This window comes from Zalophus californianus, chromosome X (genome assembly GCF_009762305.2).
Source record: "Zalophus californianus isolate mZalCal1 chromosome X, mZalCal1.pri.v2, whole genome shotgun sequence".
In the NCBI taxonomy this organism is placed as follows: Eukaryota; Metazoa; Chordata; class Mammalia; order Carnivora; family Otariidae; genus Zalophus; species Zalophus californianus.
Genome location: NC_045612.1, coordinates 129315397 through 129337636, shown reverse-complemented (window position 1 = coordinate 129337636; position 22240 = coordinate 129315397). Strand labels below are relative to the sequence as shown.

The 22240-nt window shown below is 56.6% G+C and overlaps 2 protein-coding genes across 9 annotated transcripts in view; one reads left to right on the top strand and one right to left on the bottom strand.

Moving 5' to 3' along the window:
* Positions 1 to 329: 329 nt before the first annotated feature.
* On the bottom strand, positions 330 to 13102 carry GTPBP6 (GTP binding protein 6 (putative)). 7 transcript variants are annotated; one of them, XM_027609037.1, is made up of 11 exons: positions 12749 to 13102; positions 9125 to 9262; positions 8454 to 8524; positions 8167 to 8297; positions 7745 to 7815; positions 6748 to 6906; positions 4395 to 4603; positions 2523 to 2671; positions 1882 to 2034; positions 1480 to 1574; positions 330 to 1176 (listed from the first exon to the last, which is right to left on the bottom strand). In XM_027609037.1, the coding sequence occupies exons 1-11, from the start codon at positions 13095 to 13097 to the stop codon at positions 995 to 997; spliced, it is 1707 nt and encodes a 568-aa protein (XP_027464838.1). In that variant the 5' UTR covers positions 13098 to 13102; the 3' UTR covers positions 330 to 994. The 7 variants fall into 7 exon arrangements, with proteins under 7 accessions (XP_027464838.1, XP_027464839.1, XP_027464844.1 ...); XM_027609038.1 differs by having other exon boundaries at positions 8167 to 8294; XM_027609043.2 differs by having other exon boundaries at positions 12712 to 12841.
* A 2262-nt stretch (positions 13103 to 15364) lies between these two features.
* The window catches only part of LOC113931195 (cohesin subunit SA-2-like), a 54370-nt gene continuing 47494 nt past the window's right edge, over positions 15365 to 22240 (top strand). The window contains exons 1-3 of one of the 2 annotated variants that reach the window (XM_035725502.1): positions 15373 to 15386; positions 16078 to 16147; positions 17858 to 17953. In XM_035725502.1, coding sequence (XP_035581395.1) covers positions 15382 to 15386; positions 16078 to 16147; positions 17858 to 17953 — 171 coding nt within the window. In that variant the 5' untranslated portion in view covers positions 15373 to 15381. Of the gene's footprint in view, positions 15387 to 16077; positions 16148 to 17857; positions 17954 to 22240 lie in introns of both variants that reach the window. The other variant, XM_035725503.1, reaches the window with a different exon arrangement.

Genomic DNA, 22240 nt, shown 5'->3' with positions numbered 1-22240 from the left:
CGGCCCGGACGGTGCTGGGGGACCTTGCGCCCCCATCCGCTCAGCCGGCCCGGATGGGGCTGTGGGACCTCGTGCCCCCCGTCCACTCAGCCGGCCCGGAGGGGGCTGGGGGACCTCACACCATCCCCGTCCACTGTGTGGGCCCGACAGCACAGGGGACCTCGTATCAGCTCCACACTCAGCCCTCGGGGCTCCTGTGGGAGGAGTGGGTGAGGCCGTCCCAGCAGACAGCCGGCTCGCGGGGCGCTGTCATCCAGTCCTGTCCGATACCCCAGGACCCCGCTCGTGAGGGTGCTGGGGCCGTTGGAACAGATGATCACACGTGGGGGCCTCAGAGCGCAGATATTTATTCTCAAAACGGTTCTGGAAGCCAGGGCGCTGACATGGGTCTCCCCGGGCCAACGTCGGGGGCTGGGTCCTTCTGGAGAGAACCCGGCTTCCGCGCTCCCTGCCTGCCTCAATCCCGGCTCCTCCTCATTCTTCCACACCAGCACCGCGGGGACCTCAGTTTCCCCAACTCAGCCTCTGCTCTGTCCTCACGTCTCAGGACTCGAGTAAGGAGAAGGTTCTCCCGTCTTCAGGAAAGACACACCCCCCTGCATGCCCCGAGGCAGGCTACGGGTTTTTGTTTTTTTTTATTTTGAATCCCTGAATGCTGAAATCTGGAATCACTCACAAAACACTGCTGTAAGGGTGACCACACATCAAAAGGGGAAAATGAAGTAAAACACTTTCCAGGGCGGCAACAGAGAGGCCTCTCACGTCAGCGTTCCCTCCAGAAAACGGGCAACGACAGCACGCTCAGACGTGTACTAACATCTTTAAAAGCGGAGGGACCGGTGTCCAGTTCTGCGCCCCAGGGTGTGTGTCCTGGGACCTGTGATGAAGACAGCCCAGGTCCGTGACAGGCCGTGGGAAAGGCGAGGTCCCTCCTGTCTCTCCCACGTCAGAGCCGGCTGGCTGTGAGTGCAGACCATCCTGGCTTTGTGCTGAATCAATGACACACCGTGTTTTCTCCTCGACCCGTGCAGAGAGGCTTCTGGGTGGCCGGGAGACTGTCACAATGTCCAGGACGCTCCGTGGGGAGCAGCGAGGCCTCACAGCTGTGAGTCTGTGACACACACCAGATGCGGAAACCCCAACTGGCCCCGTCACGGCCACCACAGGCAGGACCTCCTGCAGGGCAGCCCACACACGGAAGAAGCAGGAAGACTGGTTTACAAACATGAGCAGAGCTCTGAATATCTTGTAGCCGAAACCCCGCGGGAGGGACGTCAGCTCTCACGAGACATGCACGATCCCCCAGGAGCCAGAACCGCTCAGTCCATCCGCCTGCAACCTGAGCTTTGACTTCCAGGCACAGGAGGCAGCCACCAGCCCTTCCACCCAGAGCAGCCACGGAGGGGACGGCGGCCACTTCAGCGGACGGCTGAACTCACACAGTGTCCACTCACTCGGGGAAGAGCTTCCTGAACTTGCCGTAGGCGGAGCTGCTGATGACGACCCTGACGTCGGCCACGCCGGCCTCGGGAATCACGTCCACCTCCTGCACCGTGGCCTCCCGATGCAGCCAGCTGAGGACGTGAGGAAGGGCAGCATTCTGTAAGGACGTGTTCGCAGGAACTGTTTCCCCCAGGGAGCTCCGCCCCCGAGCCCGCACACGACCTTGTCACTGCCCACGGCCCGGGAACGCCTGGCACGCCAACAGCCGGCCGGCGCCCGCACGTGGGGTGATTAACCCAGATTCACGGCAACTCAGAAACGACGCGGCCCCTCTGTGTGCTGGCGCCTTGCCTGTTCCGCTGCCTTTCCCGCACCTGCACACCCTGCATGGCCACAGCAGGCCACGGCCACGGCCCCCGCCGGGCCAGCCCCACGCACCTCAGCTGCGTGCCCGCCAGCCGGACCCGGAGAGTGAGGACCTGTCTTCCCGTGGCTCTCAGAATGGCATCTTCCAGCCGGGCTTTCAGCTCCGGGAGCCCGTGCCCCAGGAGAGCGGACACGGTGACGGCCTGTGGTCCCGCCGGGCTATACCTGTGTGGGGGCAGCCAGCAGACCCTGCTCAGCCTCAGGAAGATGGAGCGAGGGTCCCCCAGGGGCCCCCGCCCACGGGCCCCCACTGTGACCCCCTCCGTGTGTGTCAGGAGAGGACGCGGCCCCGTCGGACAGGAACACAGAGGAAACCATGATGAGGGTGCAGTGAGATATGGGGTCCGTGCGGGCGAGGGGGCTCAAAACAAACCACCCCAACATATGCTGCTCTGGTGGCCTGCTGAATCTTGTGAGTTACAGCCCTTCACAGCAGGCAGGTGGGGGGAAGGGCGCTCTACCTCCCCTTTTCTTCCTGAGAGCAGGGGAGGACGCGCCACGGGAGGACGTGCCACGGGAAGCCGCCTCCAGCGCCTGGATGACAGCAGCCTGCTGCTACCAGCCACGTCGAGGCCCCCATCACACAGGTGCATCACCGGTACTCGCCAGAAATGAGGCTCCAAGGTCATGGGGCAGTGGGCGGGGCCCCTCACCCGGGAACCAGGTCCACCTTGTTATGAACTTCCAGCACGGAGTCCAGGAGTGGGGCGGGCAGGTGTAGGCCATGCAGGGTGGACAGAACGCTGGCTTTCTGCAGCTCCGTCTCCGGGTGGCTCACGTCTCTCACGTGGACGATCAGATCCTGAGGAACAGAAAAGCCACGTGGTGGGGACGAGGATGGGACGGGACACTGGTCCTCAACCCCCCCCCACGGGAGGACCCGCCCAGACGGGGGCTCTGATGGGCACCGCACGCGCGGGTGGGAGTGGGGCGGCGTCCCGTGCGGTCCGCGGTGCCGGTGGAGGTGCGTGGGACCTGGGGGTGGGCGCTCCCTGAGACCAGAGCGGGCCCGTGGCTCACCCGGTGCCCCTTGCGCGGGGTCTCGCCCTGGCCAGGCCACTCCCCTATACCTAACCCAGGGCCTTGGGCATCTCACACGTCTCAAACCGACACACACCTGCACACTCGCTGTGAACCTTCCAGAGCCTGAGTTACTCTGAATTTTAAAGAATTGTTTTTGCCTGGTTTTAAGTGGTTTACAGGTAGGGGTCTGACGCAGAATTGGGAAAAATGCAGAACAGAAAAAGAGCAAGAAGTGCCTGTAATTCTGCCCCTGCAAACAGAGGGGCCACTTTACATTCCAGGATGTTCGCTTCCAGGTTTTAGATGCACTTAACATTAAGACAAAGATAAGCATTTTATTCCAGAAACACTTGTTTTGGGAAATGCGGACCGTGAGGTGGTGCGCTCTTCTGACTACGCTCCTGGTCTGGAGTCTCCCGGCTCCTCCTTTCCGTCCTGGGACAGCCTCCACGACACGTGTTACATTCGTCTGTCACCTCTCCTTGGGCCCTCTGAACCCGGACCGTGTGGAGCACCGTGTGGGCATTTGCGGGACGCCCTTCAGTTGGGGTTTCTCTGGTTGTTTCCTTGTGTTGACACTAGGTTTGGGGTTTGGGCGGAAGGCCCAAGAGAATGTGCCCTTCAGTCACATCACCCCAAAGCTGCACACAAAGGCTGACCTGAGGGCCAGGGGTCAGCTGTGACAGGTCTCCCCGCAGAGCGGCTCCACCTCCTTCCGGAATTAGTCTTAGAAGAGGTCACTAGGCAGGGCTCGCTCTCACAGTAAGTTAGGGCGCCAGCTTCCTGCCGGGGTGGAATGTGAGTCCCCAGGGCCGTGTCACGTATGAGGAGACCTGGCGTCTGCGTTGTGTTGTGTTGTGTATGAAGACAACCCAGGCCACAGCGCTGTGTCATGTATTATGATGGCATCCGGCCCCCATGCTGTATTATATGCGAGGGGACCTGGTCCTCGGGCTGTATTGTGTGAGGGGACCTGGTTCCTGGGGTCACATTGTGAACGAGGGGAATCCAGTCCTCGGGTTTTATCATGTGTCAGGGGGCCCGGTCCCCGGGTTGTGTCGTGTATGAGGGCATCTGGCCCCCACGTTGTGTCATGAGTGAGGGGATCCAGCCCTCATGTTGCGTTAGGTGTGAGGGGACCCGGGCCCCAAGGTTCTGTCACGTGTGAGGAAGCCTAGTCCCCGGGCTGTGTCATGTGTGAGAGGGCCCGGTCCCTGGGTTGTGTCCTGTGAGGGGACCCGGTCCCTGGGTTGTGTCATGCGCGAGGGGATCCAGCAGCCATCATGTTGTGTCATGTGTGAGAGAGCCTGGTCCCCATGTCGTATCAGGTATGAGGGGACCTGGTCCCCAGGGCTGTGTCATGAATGAGGGGACCCAGTCCCCAGCTTGTTTCATGTGCGAGGGGATCTGGTCCCCAGGGTTGTGTTGTGTCTGAGGGGAACCAGTCCCAGGTTATTCAGGTGATTTCAGTAACTCAGCCCCCGGGATCATCGCACACTCACCGAATGAGCCACGTCTTCCAGGGTAGCGGAGAAGGACTCAATCAGGCTGTGGGGCAGCTCGGAGAGGAAGCCGATGGTGTCCATGTAAATGACAGCCATGCGGGAGGGCAGCCACCCAGCATGGGCTGTGACGTCCAGTGTCGCAAACAGCTGATCCCGGGGCTGGACGGCATCATCGCCTGTCAGGGCCTTAATCAGCGTGGTTTTTCCTGGAAGGTGGGTCACAGGGGACACACTGCATGAAAGGCGCCCTCACACGTGCCCCATGGTCTACTGCTGCACCACGGGCGGCTCCACGTCCGAGCCACATGCCTCTCGCAGAGGGGGTGGCCAAGATTTGTAGGATCTCTGAGCTCCTAGGTCTCTGTAGGACCCTTAGGATGCCTTATGTGGGCAACAGGAAGATGCTGCTATGCCTCTCGTGCACGCGGGTCAAGAGGGCCAGGGCCTGGGGTATGAGGGCCTACTTACAGGAGAGTGATGGTGTAGACCGGGTGGTGATGTGTGTGAATGTGAGGGGAGGGGATGGGCATCCGTGCAGATGAGGGTAATGGTGTAGACAGGGTGGTCATTATTTGTACGTGTGAGTGACACGGGATTGGCATTTACGTAGACGAGGCAGGTGCTTCGTTTGCCCAAGATGCAATGGGGATCTATATAGAGAAAAGCGATGGTGTAGACAGGGGTGATGGTGGAGTAGGAATTTCTGTGCTGTGTGTGGGAGGGGGCTCGGTATCTGCGTAGATGGGCGTGATGGTGGAGTGAGATGCGTGTGTGTGTGGGGGCTGGGCATCTGTGTAGACGAGGGTGATGGTGGAGTGGGGGTGCGTGTGCTATGTGGGGGGGGTTGGCGTCTGTGTAGATGGGGTGATGGTGGAGTGGGGGTGCGTGTGCTGTGTGAGGGGTTTGGGCGTCTGTGTAGACGGGGTGATGGTGTAGTGGGGGTGCGTGTGCTGTGAGGGGTTTGGGCGTCTGTGTAGACAGGGTGATGGTGGAGTGGGGTGCGTGTGCTGTGAGGGGTGTGGGTCTGTGTAGACGGGGTAATGGTGGAGTGGGGGTGCGTGTGCTGTGTGAGGGGTTTGGGCGTCTGTGTAGACGGGGTGATGGTGGAGTGGGGTGCGTGTGCTGTGAGGGGTGTGGGTCTGTGTCGACGGGGTGATGGTGGAGTGGGGTGCGTGTGCTGTGTGAGGGGGGGCGGGGCGTCTGTGTAGACGGGGTGATGGTGTTGATGGCAGTGTGAAGGTGTAGGCAGTCAGGAGCTGTGTGTTTGTGATGCCCCCAGAGGATGTCCCCTCCACAGCCTTCCTGACAAAAAGGACCTGCGTCTGCACCCAAGCCCCGTGTTCAGTGGGGTAGTCACCCAGTCCTGGGCTAGTCCATGTGGATTACCAGCGGCCCCTGCTTCGGCCTGCTCCAAAGGTGAATCTGGAGGGGATTATCCCGCCGGGGGTGACCTGGCACCGCTGGATGACAGGTGCCAGGACACGGATTCCTCCTGTTCTCGTCCGTGCTGGCTGAGCCGCGGGGATCCCGCTAGACCCAGGTGTAATCCCCGTCAGCCAAGGACAAAGCCCCCGTCCTCACCGCCGGACACGCCACGCGGTATTCTGCATTTCCCACCAGCTGTGGGCTGTATGTACACAGACCGGATTCTCTAACACCTAGGTGTACCCCCAGCTTTCCGTTCCAGGTTTTGTGGGACGTTCCCTCCCTCCTTTGGACACGGACCGCCAGCGCCTCGAGGACAGGGAGCCGGTCGCGTCACGTTGGTTTTCGGAGCAGACACAGGGGGACTGCACCTTACGGTGGCACATGCTTGTGGAGTGAATCTCGATGGTGAAGAAGTGAGCCTACCGTGCCTTCCCTTCACGGGAGGGTACCCGTGAGCTCAGGGCTTCAGCAGGAAGGACACCCAGGAGTCTGCATGCTGCATACGATCACGCTAACCGCACATGCGAAGCTGAACCTTGAAATGCACCGTGAAGTCTTACCGGACACAACCTGAATTGTTTTTTGTTCTTCTACGGACCAGTCTTCCGTAAACGAGCTTAAAAACGTCAGACTGTTTTCCATCTCTGAGTGGGAAGAGCACCGGTGAGAGATGGAGTCCAGTCCACCGTCCAGCGCTTGACAACCACACTAGGGACTTGACAGGGTACCGGCCGTGGGCACCGTGACAGCCCGGGGATAGCAGCCACGCTCTCCACCTGTTCTCGTCATCTGTCGGCCCTCTGAGTACCACGGTCTTGTTGCTTTTGCAAGCGGTCTCTCCCCAAAGACACTAGCCCAACACTGGGATACTGAGGGGAACGGGACAGTGGACCCCACTTCTCGCGCCCGGAAGTGCTCTCACCGCAGTTTGTGTATCCCACCACAGAGATCACAGGAAAGTCCTGCCGCCTCCGCTGCTTCCCCAGGACACGCCTTTTCTTCCTCAGTCTCTCCAGGGCCTTCCGAATCTTGATCTCCTTTTCCTTCAAGAGGCGCTGCTGCACCTGCATGAAAGATTCTCCTAAAAACACCCAAGATAGCGAGTCAGCGGGCAGGTGTGGCAGAAAAGATGTCAGGGCAGAGTGCGCCCCAGAGAGGGGTGTGGACAGACACCCTCTCGCCGGGACCCTCCTGTTCTCCCACAAGGCTGCTGCCTCAACGCCTTCCCACCTACAAGACGGCTCTGCCCAGCACAAGGTGGCCTCACCCGCGGCCTTCTGCCCCTGAGGTCAGGTGGGCTCCCCTTTTTTCGGGAGCAAGGGGCAGCCTCAGAAGGACAGCCGCCTGATATCCACAGCCCACTGAAAGACACATCCACATCCTGACCCCCAGGACCGGTGAGCAGGACCTCATTTTGGAATAGGGTCTCGGCACCTATAACTGGTCAAGGATTTGAGATGAGATCACCCTAGGAGAGGGCGGCCCTAAATCCAAAGACAAACGTCTGTAGAACAGACAGAAGGAGTCACAGAGGAGAAGCCACGTGAGGACGGAGCCAGAGACGGGAGGGACGCGGCCACAAACCCAGGGACGCCCGGAGACCCAGAAGCTGGATGAGGCAGCAAGGACCTTGAGCCTCTGGAGGGAGCACGGTCCTGCCCCGCCTGGATCTCAGCGACCCTGCCCCGCCTGGATCTCAGACTCCAGTCTCCAGAGTGGTCTTTAAAGCCCTGGTTTGTGGTCTTTTGTTACGGGTGCCCCAGGAGACCACCTAGATACCTTAGCTTGTTTGAACGTGACCACATACGAGGCCCACATGCGGCCCTTGCCCCACTGGGATCTTTCCACAACGTCCTCTTCCCAGGGGTAGCTGCTGTGACATTACCCCCTCCCTTTAGCACCCCTTGACCTCACGTTACCTGACCCCATGATGTAGCGCGAGCCCCCTCCTCGTCCATCCGGGTGGGCAATGCTCCTTTTCAGGTGGGACCTGCCGTAGAAAGGGGGCATCTCAGCAGACACACATGTCCATGCAGTGACAGCAGAGCAGGTGCCAACACAGACAAGTGAGGGTGAGAACTCTGGGTGGAGAGAGCAAGGCGGGGTGGTCTTCCCTCCCACCTGGGCCTTCTTCACCATGGGTGGAGGGTCCCACAGTGGGGTGACGTGCGCTGGCAGGCATGCTGCTGGGACATGGCACCAGACAAGCCAAGCTGTCCAGGAGGGCGTGGCCAGCCCTGCATTCCGTCTTCACTACGCTCCGGGTGATGGCGAAGTCAAACACACAACTGCGAGAAGAGGCTCTGCTGTCGGCTGTGACAGCTGGTGGTGTGCCAAGTACCTGAGAAGGGGGAGCTCGGCCAGGGCCACCTGCAGCCGTGCTTCTCTGGTCCGGGCATTGCAGCGGAAAATGTGAAGGACAACCGTGAATCGGTCGAACACCTGCACGCCCCAGGTGGCTTCCAGGTCCTTCTGGAAAGGGAGGGAGAGGGAGTGAGTGAAGGCATCTGCAGTGGTACCTCGGGTGAGGGGGCGGCTGTGACACTGTCCGCAATCCCCTATCCTCAGCTGTCCCGTCCCAGCGGGATGCTGACCCCACTCCCCCAGCCCATCGAGACTCCCAAATACCTTGGTGGGCGTGGCCAGCCTCTCTACATTCAGGAAGACTGCTGTGATTTCTGGCGACCCTCTGATCTTCTCTGGGGAGAAGAGAAGGTCCCCTCAGATGTCTGTGCTCCGTGGAGTCCGTCGTGGGACTGACCCTCAGCTTTGGTTGGCTGTGCCCAGGACGCCCTCAACCCTCTGTGTGCATATTAGGGAAGTCGGGTGTGCCGGACAGGGGTCTAGGGGAGGACTGGGGTCCACCTGCAGGGGTGTGGGTCTTGCAGACACATGGCGGTCGCACAACCCCACAGGGACTGAACGGGGCTAAGACCCGGGCTGACACGGACGGGCAGCGCGCACCCCTCTGGGCGTATCTGCAGGGCTCAGCTTGCTGATCTCTATGGTGAGCTGATGTCAGTTGGGGCTGGAGACCCTTGGGGGGTCTGTGGAAGGCTGGGTTCACACCCAACGCGCTGTCTGGAAAGGGAGCTGGACTGGGGGCCTCGGGGACGGTTTCCACCCTACTCCTAACTGCCGATGGCACCACGGGGCACAGTGCAAGTTGTCAGAGGCGCACGGTGGGCCTGTCAATGTCTGATCCAAGTTCCCATGAGGCCGCCTCTACCCAGCCCAGATGGAGAGCCCGACTCTTGCTCTGTTTCTCTCAGGAGGAAGGGAGGGGCACGGGGACCCACCTGCCAGGTGCTCTAAGGTCCCTCTGCCGAAGATGAGCTTCCCATCTGGTGTTTTGGTGGGTACCACCATCCTGTCCGCCACCGACCAGCCATCCAGTGTGTGGACCAGTGCTTCTGCCTCCGCCACCTGCCACTCAGCTTTGGGGAGACACAGGGCCAGGGTGAGGGACGTGTCCCCGTGGGCTCAGCCCCGGGCCCCATCCAGCCCTGGCCCGTGTCCCTTGGCTGGGATGGCTTCCTACAGTGTGTGCAGAGGTCGTGAGACAGCACCCAGGGACACAGCTCTGCTGTTCCAGGGCACAGACTGCGAGAAGGGGAGGACAAGGCCAGGGGGACGCGACGACGGGCCCTCCTTACATGGGAACTGGGGGCTTGGCAGCCAACGGGAGGTCTGGTCTGGAACGCCGCCAGGACAGTGTATGATGCGCAGCCCCTGCTCAAGGCCCCAGCCCCCCACGCCCTCAGCTCCTGTGACCAGACCCTCTCTGGGACTCCGCCCACCGTCTGGGATGCTCCTGGACCCTTCCCCAGGCCCCCTCCTGCACAGGGCCGGCATGTAGGCCCCACGTGTCATCCTGTCTGTCCAGGGTGGCTGCGATCTTTCTTGTGCTGCATTGGCACCGGGCTCTGGGGATACCCACTCCTTGCCCACAGTGGCTCACGGCCCACCCTGCAGGGAATGCGGCATGTTCCCTGGGCCCTCAGGGGCTGCCACGCAAGATGTGCTGTCTGCTGGGTCATGACAGACCATGGGGGCCACTCTGAGACACTGTGCTGTCCCGAGTGCCCCACGAGGCTGCCCCCCACCGCTGCGGCACGATGTCACAGAGGAGCCGTCACATCTGCACAGAGCACCCCCTGCTGCATTATCCCCACTCCAGCGACCAGGTGCTGCGGTCTTTAGGCCAGCCTTGCTGAGCAGTGGCAAACCTTAGGTGCCTGAATAGTCTGCAGAGCTCAGGCACAGGGAGGAAACTGAGGCTAGGAGGGGATGCTAACGACAAGGCTCGTAGGGATCCGAAGCCACGGGGAGAGGCCCCAAGCTCTGCTTGGTGGGAGACGGGGTGCCCCATCCTCTGGGCTGAGAGGAGGCACAGTGTCCTCACTTTGACTCCTGATGGGCCTCGCGGGTCCTCCTCACCTCCACCCTTGCGGTCGCTCAGGTCAGGTGCACGGGGCCACCCCTCGACTTCCCTCCTTCAACGTCACGTGTAGGCCATCAGCAAACCCCACAGACGCTGTCGTTCCTGACCTCCATGGGGGGGGCCACATCCCCCAGCTCCATCGTGGATCACCGTGAGGCTTCCCACAACACCCTGCTGGGGTCGTGAGCCTTCCCCACGAGCTGGGGGTGTGGTCAAAATGCGATGTGGAACCCCCCACCCCTAGGGCTGGGTACCCACTTGGTGGGAGTGAACACTGAGAAACACTGTGGAGTCCACAGTTCAGAGACACGGGCTCACTCATGACTGGGACTATGGAACGCGTCCCCCTGCCCACCTCACCACCACAGCACCAAGGGCCCCTGGATGGCAGCATCTATTGCCCGGTGCCTTATGCCCAGCCGTTAGGCAGAAATTACAGGACCCAGAGCAGCATCAGAACCCGAGACCAACACAGAGGGGACACTGGATTTGTCAGACCAGGAGTTGAATACAACTATAGGACCCCTGGGTGGCTCAGTCGGTGAAGCGTCCGCCTTAGGCTCATGTCATGGTCCCAGGGTCCTAGGATTGAATCCCATGTCGGGCTCCCTGCTCAGCGGGAAGTCTGCTTCTCCTTCTTCCTCTGCCCCTCCCCCCGCTTGTGCACGTGCTCTCTCTCTCTCAAATAAATAAATCTTTAAAAAAACACAAACGACTACGATTCACACGGTATGGGCTCTGACGGATAAAGTCGAAAGCACGCAAGGACAGATGGGCAGTGTAAGCAGACAGATGGGAACCCTAAGAAAGAACGGAACACAAACGCTAGCGGTCAGGAACACTCTAACGGAAGTGAAAAATTCCTCTGATGGGCTTCTGAGTGGGCCGGGCAAGGTCGAGGCACGGGCCTGTCAGCGTGAAGACAGGGCGAGAGTGACAATCACAAACGTCTGCCGTGGGAACGATGTTGTCGAGAGAGTGGAGAGCCAGGCCACGGACTTGGAGTGAAGCCTTTGTAAAACATCTGAGAAAGGACTGTTATCCACAAAGTGCGCAGAACGCTTGAGGCTCAGCGATAAGGAAAGAACTTGATGACACAATGGTCTGGAGAGCCAACACACATCTCACAGAACACACGGGGACTGCAAACACTAGGAAGGGATGCTCCGCGCCATCGCTCCTCGGGGAAATACGTGCAGATTTCAACAGAGCCCGGTAGGCACCATGAGACTGGCCCCAAATGCGCCATGTGGACAGCACCTAATGCTGGCGAGGATACGGAGCAACAAACAAGGTTTGTTCGTGGTTGCTGATGGCAATGCAAAACGGTGCAGCCCCTCGGGAAGCAGTCTGCTGATATCTATCTATCCATTTGACAGAGACAAACAGAGAGCGAGTGAGCGTGAGCACGAACAGGAGCAGAGGGAGAAGCAGGCTCCCTCCCTACTGAGCAGGGAGCGCGACCCGGGTCCCGGGATCACGACCTGAGCCCAAGGCAGACACTTCACCGACTGAGCCACCAGGCGCCCAGACAACAGGTTATCGTCGGCCCTGACACAAGTGAGCTGTCAAGCCACACAAGGGCACGCAGGAACCTTAGATGCACGTTACTGGGTGAAAGGAGCCAGTCGGCAAAGGCCGCACAGTGCACGATTCTCACTAAGACATTCCGGAAAAGGCAAGACACAGGGGGGTGGGGCTGCTTCCAGCGGCCCAGGGCAGGTTTGGGGGATTGGAGGGGTGGGGTTTCATTGGGGCCCTCGGCGCCCCGCCCCTCTGAGCCCTCGCCCTGAGCCCCTGTCCCCGAAACCCCGCCCCGGGCAGCCCCGCCTCCGAGTCTCCGGCCCCGCCCCCGGCAGCCCCGCCCCCGAGTCTCCGCCGCTGTTGTCCCGCCTCTGAGTCCCCGAAACCCCGCCCCGGGCAGCCCCGCCTCCGAGTCTCCGGCCCCGCCCCCGGCACCCCGCCCCCGAGTCTCCGCCCCGGTAGTCCCGCCTCTGAGTCCCCGAAACCGCCCCCCTCCGAGTCTCCACCCCCGATAGTCCCGCCTCTGAGTCCCCGAAACCCCGCCCCGGGCAGCCCCGCCCCCGAGTCTCCGGCCCCGCCCCGGGCAGCCCCGCCCCCGGCAGCCTCGCCCCTCTGAGCCTCCACCCGCGACAAGCCCTCCTGAGTCCTCGCCCTGAGCACCAGGGCTCGAAGCCCCGTCCCAGAGTTCCACTCTGAACTCCAGCCCTCGGAGTCCCGGGCCTCCTAGTCCCCGCCCCCGACAACCCCGCGTCTGAGCGCCAGCACTCGAGGCCACGCCCCTCCGAGTCTCCGTCCCCCAACAACTCCGCCCCTCTGAGTCCCTGCCCTGAGCGCCTGCACTCGAAACCCCGCCTCTGAGCGCCTGCACTCGAAACCACGCCCTTCCGAGTCTCCGCCCCCGGGAGCCCCGCCACTCACTGTCCCCGGCCCCGCCCGCGGCGCCGCTCCGGATCACCTCGGGTCAGCTGCGGCTTCCCCGGTCCCCGCTTGACCTCGGGGTGGATCAGGCACACGCGCTGGGTCCCCAGTGGCAGCAAAGGGTCCCTCCTCAAAAGTTCCTCCTCCTCCTCTTCCTCCTCCGCATCTTCTGGCTCCTCCTCCTCCTCTCCCGCTCGGCTTCTCGGGCCATCAGCCCGTGGGCGCCGTCCTCCACCTCCTCGCCCCTTGAGGTCCCCGGGGCCAGAGGCGGTGAGCGCGCGGTGGGGGCAGGCCGGCAGCGGCGGCGCAGCTCTCGGAGCCCCGCGGCCGCGAACCACGCGAGAGAGCCAGGCCCCCGGCCTGACGGCGGCCCGCAGGGCCCACATCCCGCGTTCGCCAGCACGCAATGGGGCGGGGCTTCGGGGGCGTGCTCCCGCGCGGGCTCCCCATTGGCCGCCGGGCGTCACGTGCCCGCCGCCCGCTGATTGGCGCGCGCGGTCGCGGGCGGGCGGGGCTTGGGACGCCACCGCCCGGGACGAGCTTCCCTTCGGCGGGGCCTGGTCTCGGCGGAAGCCCGCGCCAGGTAGTTCGGCCAGCGGGACCGGGCGCTTCCCCACGCGCGTCCTTCTCCGGCCTCCGCGCGGGACGGGGGTCTGGTCCTGGGAGTCCATTCCCCTCCCCGGGGGTCCCGAACGCAGCCTTGAGGGTCCGAGGGCTGCCCCGGGGGTCGCACATCCTGCCGTGGGGGTCCGAGTGCTGCCGCGGGCATCCGAATGCTGCCTCAGGGGCCCCGAACCCTGCCGTGGGGGTCCGAGTGCTGCCCTGGGGGTCGCACATCCTGCCGTGGGGGTCCGAGTGCTGCCTCGGGGGTCCCACATCCTAACTTGGGAGTCCGAGCCCATCCCAGGGATCCCGAACTCGGCCTTGCAGGTCCAAATGCCCCCGGGGATCCCATATACTGCTTTGGGGGTGTGAGTGCGGTCCTGGGGATCCCAGACACTTCCTTGGGGGCATCTGAGCTGTTCCGTGGGCGTCCTGAACTCTGCTGTAGGATCTGGAGCCCGGCCGGGGAGTGGGGGCTCCAGAACACTGCTTGGAGATTCTGAATTTAGCCTGGGGGCCGTGAAGTCTGTGTCAGTAGTCCAGATGTGGCACGGGGCTTGCAGGCACCAGGGGTTCAGGCCCTGGGGTTAGAACCAGCCGTGGGTGTCCCAAACTCTGTCTTGGAGATTCTGGTCCGGTCCCAGGGCTTTGAAAGTGTGCGCTGCTAGCCTGGAGTGTGGCTCCAGACTCTGGGTTGTGGGGGAGGGGGACAAGTGGAGCACCAGGGGTTCTGTACCCTGCTGAGGGAGTCCTGTCCCATCCCTGGGGGTCTGGAACCCCGCCTTGGGGGTCCTAGCCAGTCCTTAGGAGTCTGAAAGTTTGCCTGGCAGGTCTGAGTCCATCAGTGCTTCAGGGTTAGGGTTTAGCCGCATGGGTTCCCCAGTCTGCCTTGGGCACGGGATGCTGACTTGGGGCATCCCCGGTGCTGCCCGGGGGTCTGGATCTGGCCTGGGCGGATTCTGAAGTCTGTGCTGGTAGCGAGTGTGGCCCTGGGGGCGGGGGGGGGGGGGGTCCCAGGACCTCCTTGGCGATCAGAACCTGGATGGTGAAGGTGGTGTGGAGCACGACTGCGCATTCCACCGGGTCCAGCAGAGAGTGAGGGTGGGCTGGTTCCAAAGGAGCGCCCCTCCTGTTCAGACTGTGATCAGTTCTGTTCTCCAGGAAAAATCCCAAACAGCATCCACATTCCCTGTGATGATGGGACGGCTCCTCGTTCTGACATATGCAGAGGGAGATGGCAGAGTAGTACAGGGGGACGTGGCCCAGGAAAGCAGCTCAGTGGCTCTGTAGGGATGGGTGTGGGGATTAAAAGCAGTGTTGGAGATGGTGTTTTGAGCAGGATCTGTCCTATGCACAGCCCGGACAAATGTGAGCCACTTGAGCAGAATTAAATGGAGATGTAGATCGTTTGTCTTAAAGAAAATGGGCACAGTCAGAATGTGGCCCCCGTGTCACCTGTGAAGCCCTGGACAGGCCATGGTTCCCGGATGCCATTTCCTGGCAGAGGGAAGGAGAGGCAGGATTAAAAGTTGCCATAAGGAATGCCCGAGTGTGTGCGTTCTGGGCGGCGTCTGTTGTTCTGTGGCTGGTCCCCCGGCCCTCCGCTCCGTCACACGGCTCGAGACCGCCAGGCACAGGGAACGTGGATGAGTGCGTCCATGGAAATACCCTGGGTCTTCTGTCCCCGTGAGGGTGTGTTTGGAGGGCCTGGGTCTGAGATGCTGGGGTGGCGCCTGTGTGCAGCGGGAGGCCGGCTGGAGATCACACAGCCGCACGCCGCGGTCCTGTTACGCCACCTGGCGTAAGATGTGGGCAGGTCCCCTCATGCAAGCCCTACCTCCTCCAGAGGAGTGCAGTCCTACTTGGGGGAGAAGAACTGCGGAGCTCACGTTTCCAGGGCTGTGTCTGTTGGGCGCTGGGCTCTCCGCGGCACACACACACACACCTCTCCCTGCTCTCCTCCGCTTGCTGTCCTGGCTGGATCCCCTGCGCCGCGCCAGAGCCTGCCTTCCCAGCGGTTTCTAGGGGCGGGTGGGGGAGGGAAGCAGCGAGGATTAACGCTGGATAATGAGGTAATGCATATTTTTTACGGCTTTACTATTGACGGTGTGTCTTATGGCTGCTGAGGGAAGGTAGACGGTTTCCTCCCGAGTAAGTTGGGAATCTACCCACTTACCTTCGTGCAGATGCAGAGCTGTGTGGAGACAGTCCCCCAGCGTCTCCTGTTTATTACACAGCGCAGAAATGGTGCTGGGGCTGTGGGAAGGACGGGGAAGAGAGGTGAAGACAGGTGCCCTGGGGTAGATGCGCTGTGCACGGAACAGGAGCGTGGAGGAAGCACTCGTGTTTGGGCTCAGTTTTCAAAGTATTCCATTGTCTTGATTGTCAAATGTCCGTGGTTTGTAAGATGCGTCGTGGATGGCATGGTCAGAGGCATCCTGAGGTGAGAGACCCCAAACCAAGCACAATGCGTTAGGATCAAGGAGAGCCCGGGTGTATGATTTACCCCTCTGCCTTCGCAGAAATAGACCACCTGCAGATCATGCCTTCTGTAAGCCGAGCCCCTCCCAATTCCTGGGCATTGTCTGGGTTTTCTTGCTTCCTTCCCTCTGCAACACCTGTTTAACCACGTCGAGTGGAAGACGATGTACTTAACGTCCCCCGTGTTTGGAAGCGTGTGTACCTTTGAGAGAGAGGAGTGAGTCGGGGGTGGCTTGCAGATTCCAGGCTTCATGCCGCAATCTGACTTTTCTTGTGTCATAGTGGAAGGTCTGGCCGAGAGGGGTTGAAAGCCGTGTCGGTCTGTGACGGCAGTGGCCAGGACGGTGTGTCGGTAAGTCCTCGTGCCTACGGAGCTCGCAGCCAGCTTTATGCACGCTTGTTACGTGGACCTAACGTGCATGTTTCCCTGTGCCGTGTTCGTGTGGATGAGAACGTGGAGACAAGAACACGGAAGGAAATAGAAGTCACTGATCCTCTGACTGTAGAGACTTTGCTGTATATCCGTCCAGTTTTTTTCCCCCGCTTGGGTAGTGTCTAAACCCAATGTGCGGCTTGAACTCACAACCCTGAGATCAAGGGTGGCGTGCTGTACCAACTGGGCCAGCCAGACGCCCCTCCTGCCCTCTGCATACATACATGCATGCATACATACATACGTGTACATACGTGCTTGCACATCTACACATGCGTGCGTGTGTAGATACAGATCCCAAAATTTAATAAAAAAATGGGTTTGTCCTATATCTGTTGTCTTATAACCCTTTAAACTTCAGGGGTACCTGGCCGGCTCAGTCAGTAGAGCACGTGCCTCTTGATCTCAGGGTCGCAAGTTCCAGCCCCACGTTTGGCGTGGAGTCTAGTAAAACAACCAGAAACAAAAACAAAAAGGGAAAAAAAAAAAATCGAAGCTTGAAATGTATCCTGGGTGTCCTTTGCGTGAGTGTGCATTAGTGTGTGCTGGATGTGTTCCAGTGTGTTCACAGGATGTGATCCACTGCTTGCTTCATAGTTTAGTTTAACAAGAATCCCTTCCTCTACCTGGACTGGTTCCGAGTACGTGGGGGTGTGAGGGCCACGTGGTGAGAGGACTGTTCTCTCGTCGCTCCTGATTTCAGAATGAAGATAATACAAGGCAGCCTGACTCTAATTTGGGGGGTTGCACGTGCACGCCGTGCGGAGGGTTACTCCTCGTGGCCGCAAAACGCACGAGAACCTCCAGAGTCCGTTCTGTAGCCCACGGGTGGGCATGTGGGTGGGGCTGCAGCCCCTTGGGCTCTGCAGTCGTGTGGCCTTAGGGGTGGCGAGCGCCTGGCTCAATGCGGGGCGGGGGCGCGTAGCTCCCACCAGAGCTGTGTCCCCGGGACGAGCCCCCTAGTGGCCCTGTTTGCTGCTCACAGGCACAGGTCTTGCTTCTCTGGCTACTCTCAGCCCCCTCGTCCCTTGATCCTACTGCGTCCCCCTCTGCCAGGGACATGATGTGTCCTGTTTTCAGTTTTATTCGTACCTGTGACAGGGAGTCAAGCTCATTCTCTAAACGCTTCATGTGGAATAAACACGTTTCAAGTGTGCAGTTTAACATACGTGTACACCGTGAGACCGTCACCACCGTCAGGATGATGGCCATGGCTGCCATCCCCCAAATCTCCTAGGCCTTGGTAATTCTGCCTCCCTCATTGTGCGCCCCCACGGCCACCCACCCGGTCCGATCTGCCCTGTCACTGAACGTGACATTGTGCATTTCCTAGAGTTTTGTATACGTGGACTCGCGCACTATGGCTTCTTTCTGCTTATCTGCATTTTTGGTCGGGCTTCTTTCACTCAGCGTAATTAAGTATTTGCGCGTTCACCCGCATTGGAATGTCTCCATGGTTCCTTCTTATATTATGCAGTGGCTGTCCCGTCTGTGGGTCGACCACCCAATTGGTCTGTTTACTATGCACAGGACATTTGGATTGTTTGTAGGTTTGGTCATTACTGACAAAGCTGCCAGGAACATTCGCACACAAGGCTTCGTGTGGAAATATGCCTTTGTTTCTCTCAGGTAGACGCAGTGGCTGGTACATGTACATTTAACAGTTTACGAGACCGCCAAGCTGCTTCCCCAAGTGGTTGGACCGTTTCACATTCCTGTTGGCAGGTAGGAGAGTTCCTGCCACCCCCCGCCCCCCACCCCCAGCACCTGTCAGCATGTTGGATCTTAGCCGTCCCAGTGGTGGTGGTTTCATTCTGCATCTGCCTAGTGCCTAATGACCTGAGCATCTCTCCATGTGCTTACCGTCCCATCTGTGTATATTTTCTGGTGAGGACTCTGTTGGAATCTTTTGCGCATCATTTTTATTGACCTGTTTTCTTGCTGAGTTTCAAGAGTTCTTTATAAAATATTGGTAAAGGTCCTTTATTAGATTATGTACTTTCCAAGTGTTTTCTACCAGACACTGGCTTGTCTTTTCATACTGCTTGTTGTTGTTGTTGTTGTTGTTGTTGTTTTTTAAGATTTCATTTATTTATTTGAAACAGACAGAGAGAGAGAGAGAGAGCACAAGCAGAGGGAGCGACAGAGGCAGAGGGAGAAGCAGACTCCCCGCTGATCGGGGAGCCCAATGCGGGGCTTGATCCCAAGACCCTGGGATCATGACCTGAGCCGAAGGCAGCGCCTTAACCACCTGAGCCACCCAGATGCCCATTCGTTCTATTAATAGTGTCTTTCACAAGAGCAAAAGTTTTGAGTTTTGGTAGAGTCCAATTTATCAATTATTTCTTTTGTGTATTACATTTTTAGTGATGGATCTAAGAATTTTAACCCTAGATCACAAAATTTTTCTTCCATTTTTTTCTTGTAAAAGTGTTCTGGTTTTACATCTTACTTTTAGGTCCATGACCCATTTGAGCTAATTTTTGTAGAAGTTGAAAGATGTGGGTCAGAGTTCATTGTTTTGAATGTGGATGTCCAGTTGTTTAGTACTATTTGTAAGCAGATTATCCGTTATCCATCAAGTTTCTTTTGCAATTTTATAAAAAGCCAGTTGAGCATATTTAGGTGGTTCTACTTCTGGACCCTGTCCTGTTCCACTGCTCTATGGGACTGTCCTTTTGCCAGTACCACACAGTCTTGATTACAATAGCTTTATAGTAAGGTTTGGAACTAGATAGTGTGAATCCTCCAACTTTGTTGTTTTTGAAAATTCTTTTGACTGTCTTTGTTCATTTTCTTTCTATATGAATTTTAGAATCAGCTTGCTAATACCTAGAAAAACTTATGCTGAGATGTTGATTGGATTTTGCTGAGTCTGTAGATCATGTTGGGTTGTGTTCACATTTTAATACTCTGAAGTCTTCCAGTCCATGAACATGGGATGCTTTTCCATTTATCTATATCTTCTTTAATTTCTTCTAGCAATGTTTAATACTTTTCATCATCTGCATCTTTCACCATCTTGGTTAAGTAAATTCCTATGTATTTTATTCTATTTGATGCTGCTGTCAGTGGAATTGTTTTTGTAATTTACTTTTTAGATTGTTCATTATTGGTGTGTAGAAATGCAGCTGATTTTTGTGTGTTGACTTTGTATCCTGTGACTTTACTGAATTCATGTATTAGTTCCCACAGTGTGTGTGTGTGTGTGTGTGTGTGTGTGTGTGTGTCTGTGTGTGTGTGTTTGTGTGTGTCTAGAATTGTTAGGGTTTCTACTTGTAAAATCATATCATCTGCAAAATAATTTGACTCTTTCCTTTCCAATTTGGGTGTTTTTCTTTCTTTCTCTCTCTTTCTCTATTGCTCTGCATAGTTACCCTGGCTAGAACTTCCACTACTGTATAAAATAGAAGTGGCACAGATGTACATCCTTGCCTTGTTCCTCATCTTAGAGGAAAACCTTTCTGCCTCATCATTGAGCATGATGTTCACTGCGGATTTTTCATAGATGGCTTTGGTTATATTGAGATAATTTCCTCCTATTCTTAGTTGCTGCTTTGTGTGTGTGTGTATCACAAACAGGTATTGAATTTTGTCAGTTACTTTTCCTGAATCAGTTGAGTTGATCATGTGATATTTTTCCTTAATTCTCTTGATGTGGTGCCTTACGTTGATCAGTTTTTGTATGTTGAACCAATCTTCTGCTCCAGAGGTAAGTCCCGCTGGTCATGGTGTATAGTCCTCTAACATGCCGCTGAGTTCTGTTTGCTGGTATTTTGTTGAGGATTTTCACATCAGTGTTCATAAGGGATATTGGTCTGTAGTTTCCTTGTACCATCTCTGTCTCGCTTTGGAATCAGGGTAATGCTGGCTTCCTGGAATGAGTTTGGAAGTGTTCCTTCCTCTTCAGTGTTTGGAAAAGTTTGAGGATTGGTATTCGTTCTCCTTAAAACGTTTGGTAGAATTTCTCAGTGAACCCTCCAGGTCCAGGGCTTCTCCTCTCAGGAGATTTCGATTACTGATTCAATCTCCTACTAGTTACATGCGTATTCAGATTTTTTTACTTCTGTGTGACTTACTCTTGCTAGGGTTTGTGTTTCTAGAAATGTGTCCATTTCTTTTTTTTTTTTTAAGCAAGCAGAGAGATTTTCTTTCTTTCTTTTTTTTTAGGATTTTATTTATTTATTTGACAGAGAGAGACACAGCGAGAGAGGGAACACAAGCAGGGGAGTGGGAGAGGGAGAAGCAGGCTTCCCACGGAGCAGGGAGCCTGATGTGGGGCTTGATCCCAGGACCCTGGGATCATGACCTGAGCCGAAGGCAGACGCTTAATGACTGAGCCACCCAGGCACCCGAAATGTGTCCATTTCATATAGGTCATCCCATTTGTTGGTGTGCAGTTGGTCACAGGACTCTCTTCTAATCCTAGTTCTATGGAATCTGTAGTAATGCCCCATTTCCAGTTTTCATAATATGAGTCTTCACTCTTTTGTCCGTAGTCCATCTAAATTAAAGTTTTGTTAATTCTGTTATGTTTCAGAAGAACCAACTTTTGGTTTCATTGGTTTTCTCTATGTTCTATTATGTGTTGTGTTTGTCTCAGTTCTGCTTCTTTATTAGTTCCTTCCATCTGCTAGTTTTGGATTCAGTCTGCCCTTTTTCTCATTCCTCAAGGTATAAACTTGCATTGTTGATCTGGGATCTTTCTTGGTTTTCAGGGTCAGCACTTAGAGCTACAAATTTCCCATCAGCAATGCTTTCCCAGTGTCCCATAAGTTTTAGTTATGTCGTGTTTTCGTTTTCATTTGTCCCTAAGTATTTTCTAATTGCCCTTGTGATTTCTTCTCTGGTTCACTCGTTCTTTTTTTTTTTTTAATATTTTATTAATTTATTTGAGAGAGAGAGTGAGAGAGAAAGGAGCGCGGGGAGGGACAGAGGGAGAGGGAGAAGCAGACTCCCCATTGAGCAGGGAGCCTGACGTGGGGCTCAATCCCAGGACTCCGGGATCATGACCTGAGCCAAAGGCAGACACTTAACTGACTGAGCCACCTAGGCGCCCCAGATCCATTCATTCTTTAGTAGTCTGTGTTTTAATTTCCACAATTTTGTGAATTTTCCAGTTTTCCTTCTTCTGTCACTGTGGTCAGAGAAGATACTTTGTACATTACCTATCTTTTGAAATCTGTTAAGACTTTGTGGGTTAACTTGTGGTCTATTTTGGGGAATGTTCCAAGTGCTCCTGAGTGGAAGGTGTGTGCGGTTGCTGGGTGGAGGGTTCAGTATATGTGTCTTAGATCTAGTTGGTTTGTTTAGTCTTTTTTGTCCTCACTTGTCTTCTGTCTGGTTGTTCTATCCCTTATCGAGAGTGGGGTGTTGAAGTCCCCTGTTGTTGTGGCATGCTTCATTTCCACCTTCTATTCCATGAACATGGTATAGCTCACTGTTTCTGAAGGTCTTATTTCATTTTTTTTCACCAAAGTCTTGTAGTTTTCAGTACACAGACCCTACATGTATTTTGTTAAGTTGATATCTAAGTATTTAATTTTTGAGGAGCTGTTGTAATAGGTACTGTTTGTTTGTTTGTTTGTTTTTTAATTTCCATGTCTGGTCTTTCATTGCTTGTTTATAGAAATATGATTGATTTTGTTATACTGACCTTGTATTTTGTGGCCTTGCTAAAATCACTTTTGAGTTTGAGGAGATAGTTTGATACGTCCTTTGGGATTTTCTGCATAGCCAATCATGTGATTCTCAAACAGAGCTAGTTTTATGCCTTCTTTTTTCCTAATCTGATGACTTTCATTTCCGTTCTCCTCTTTGCTCCACGGAGTAGGACTTCCAATACATTGTGGAATAGAAGTAGCCTTGCCCTGTCCTTGGCCCAGTGTAAATGCAGGTATAGGACAAACATCCTGTCCTGGGTAGGGAAGGAGACTCTTGCCTGTAGTGCTTATTACTGCCTCATGTCGTGCAGCTGGCCACACTCTACTTGTCTCATTAGCATCTGAGAAT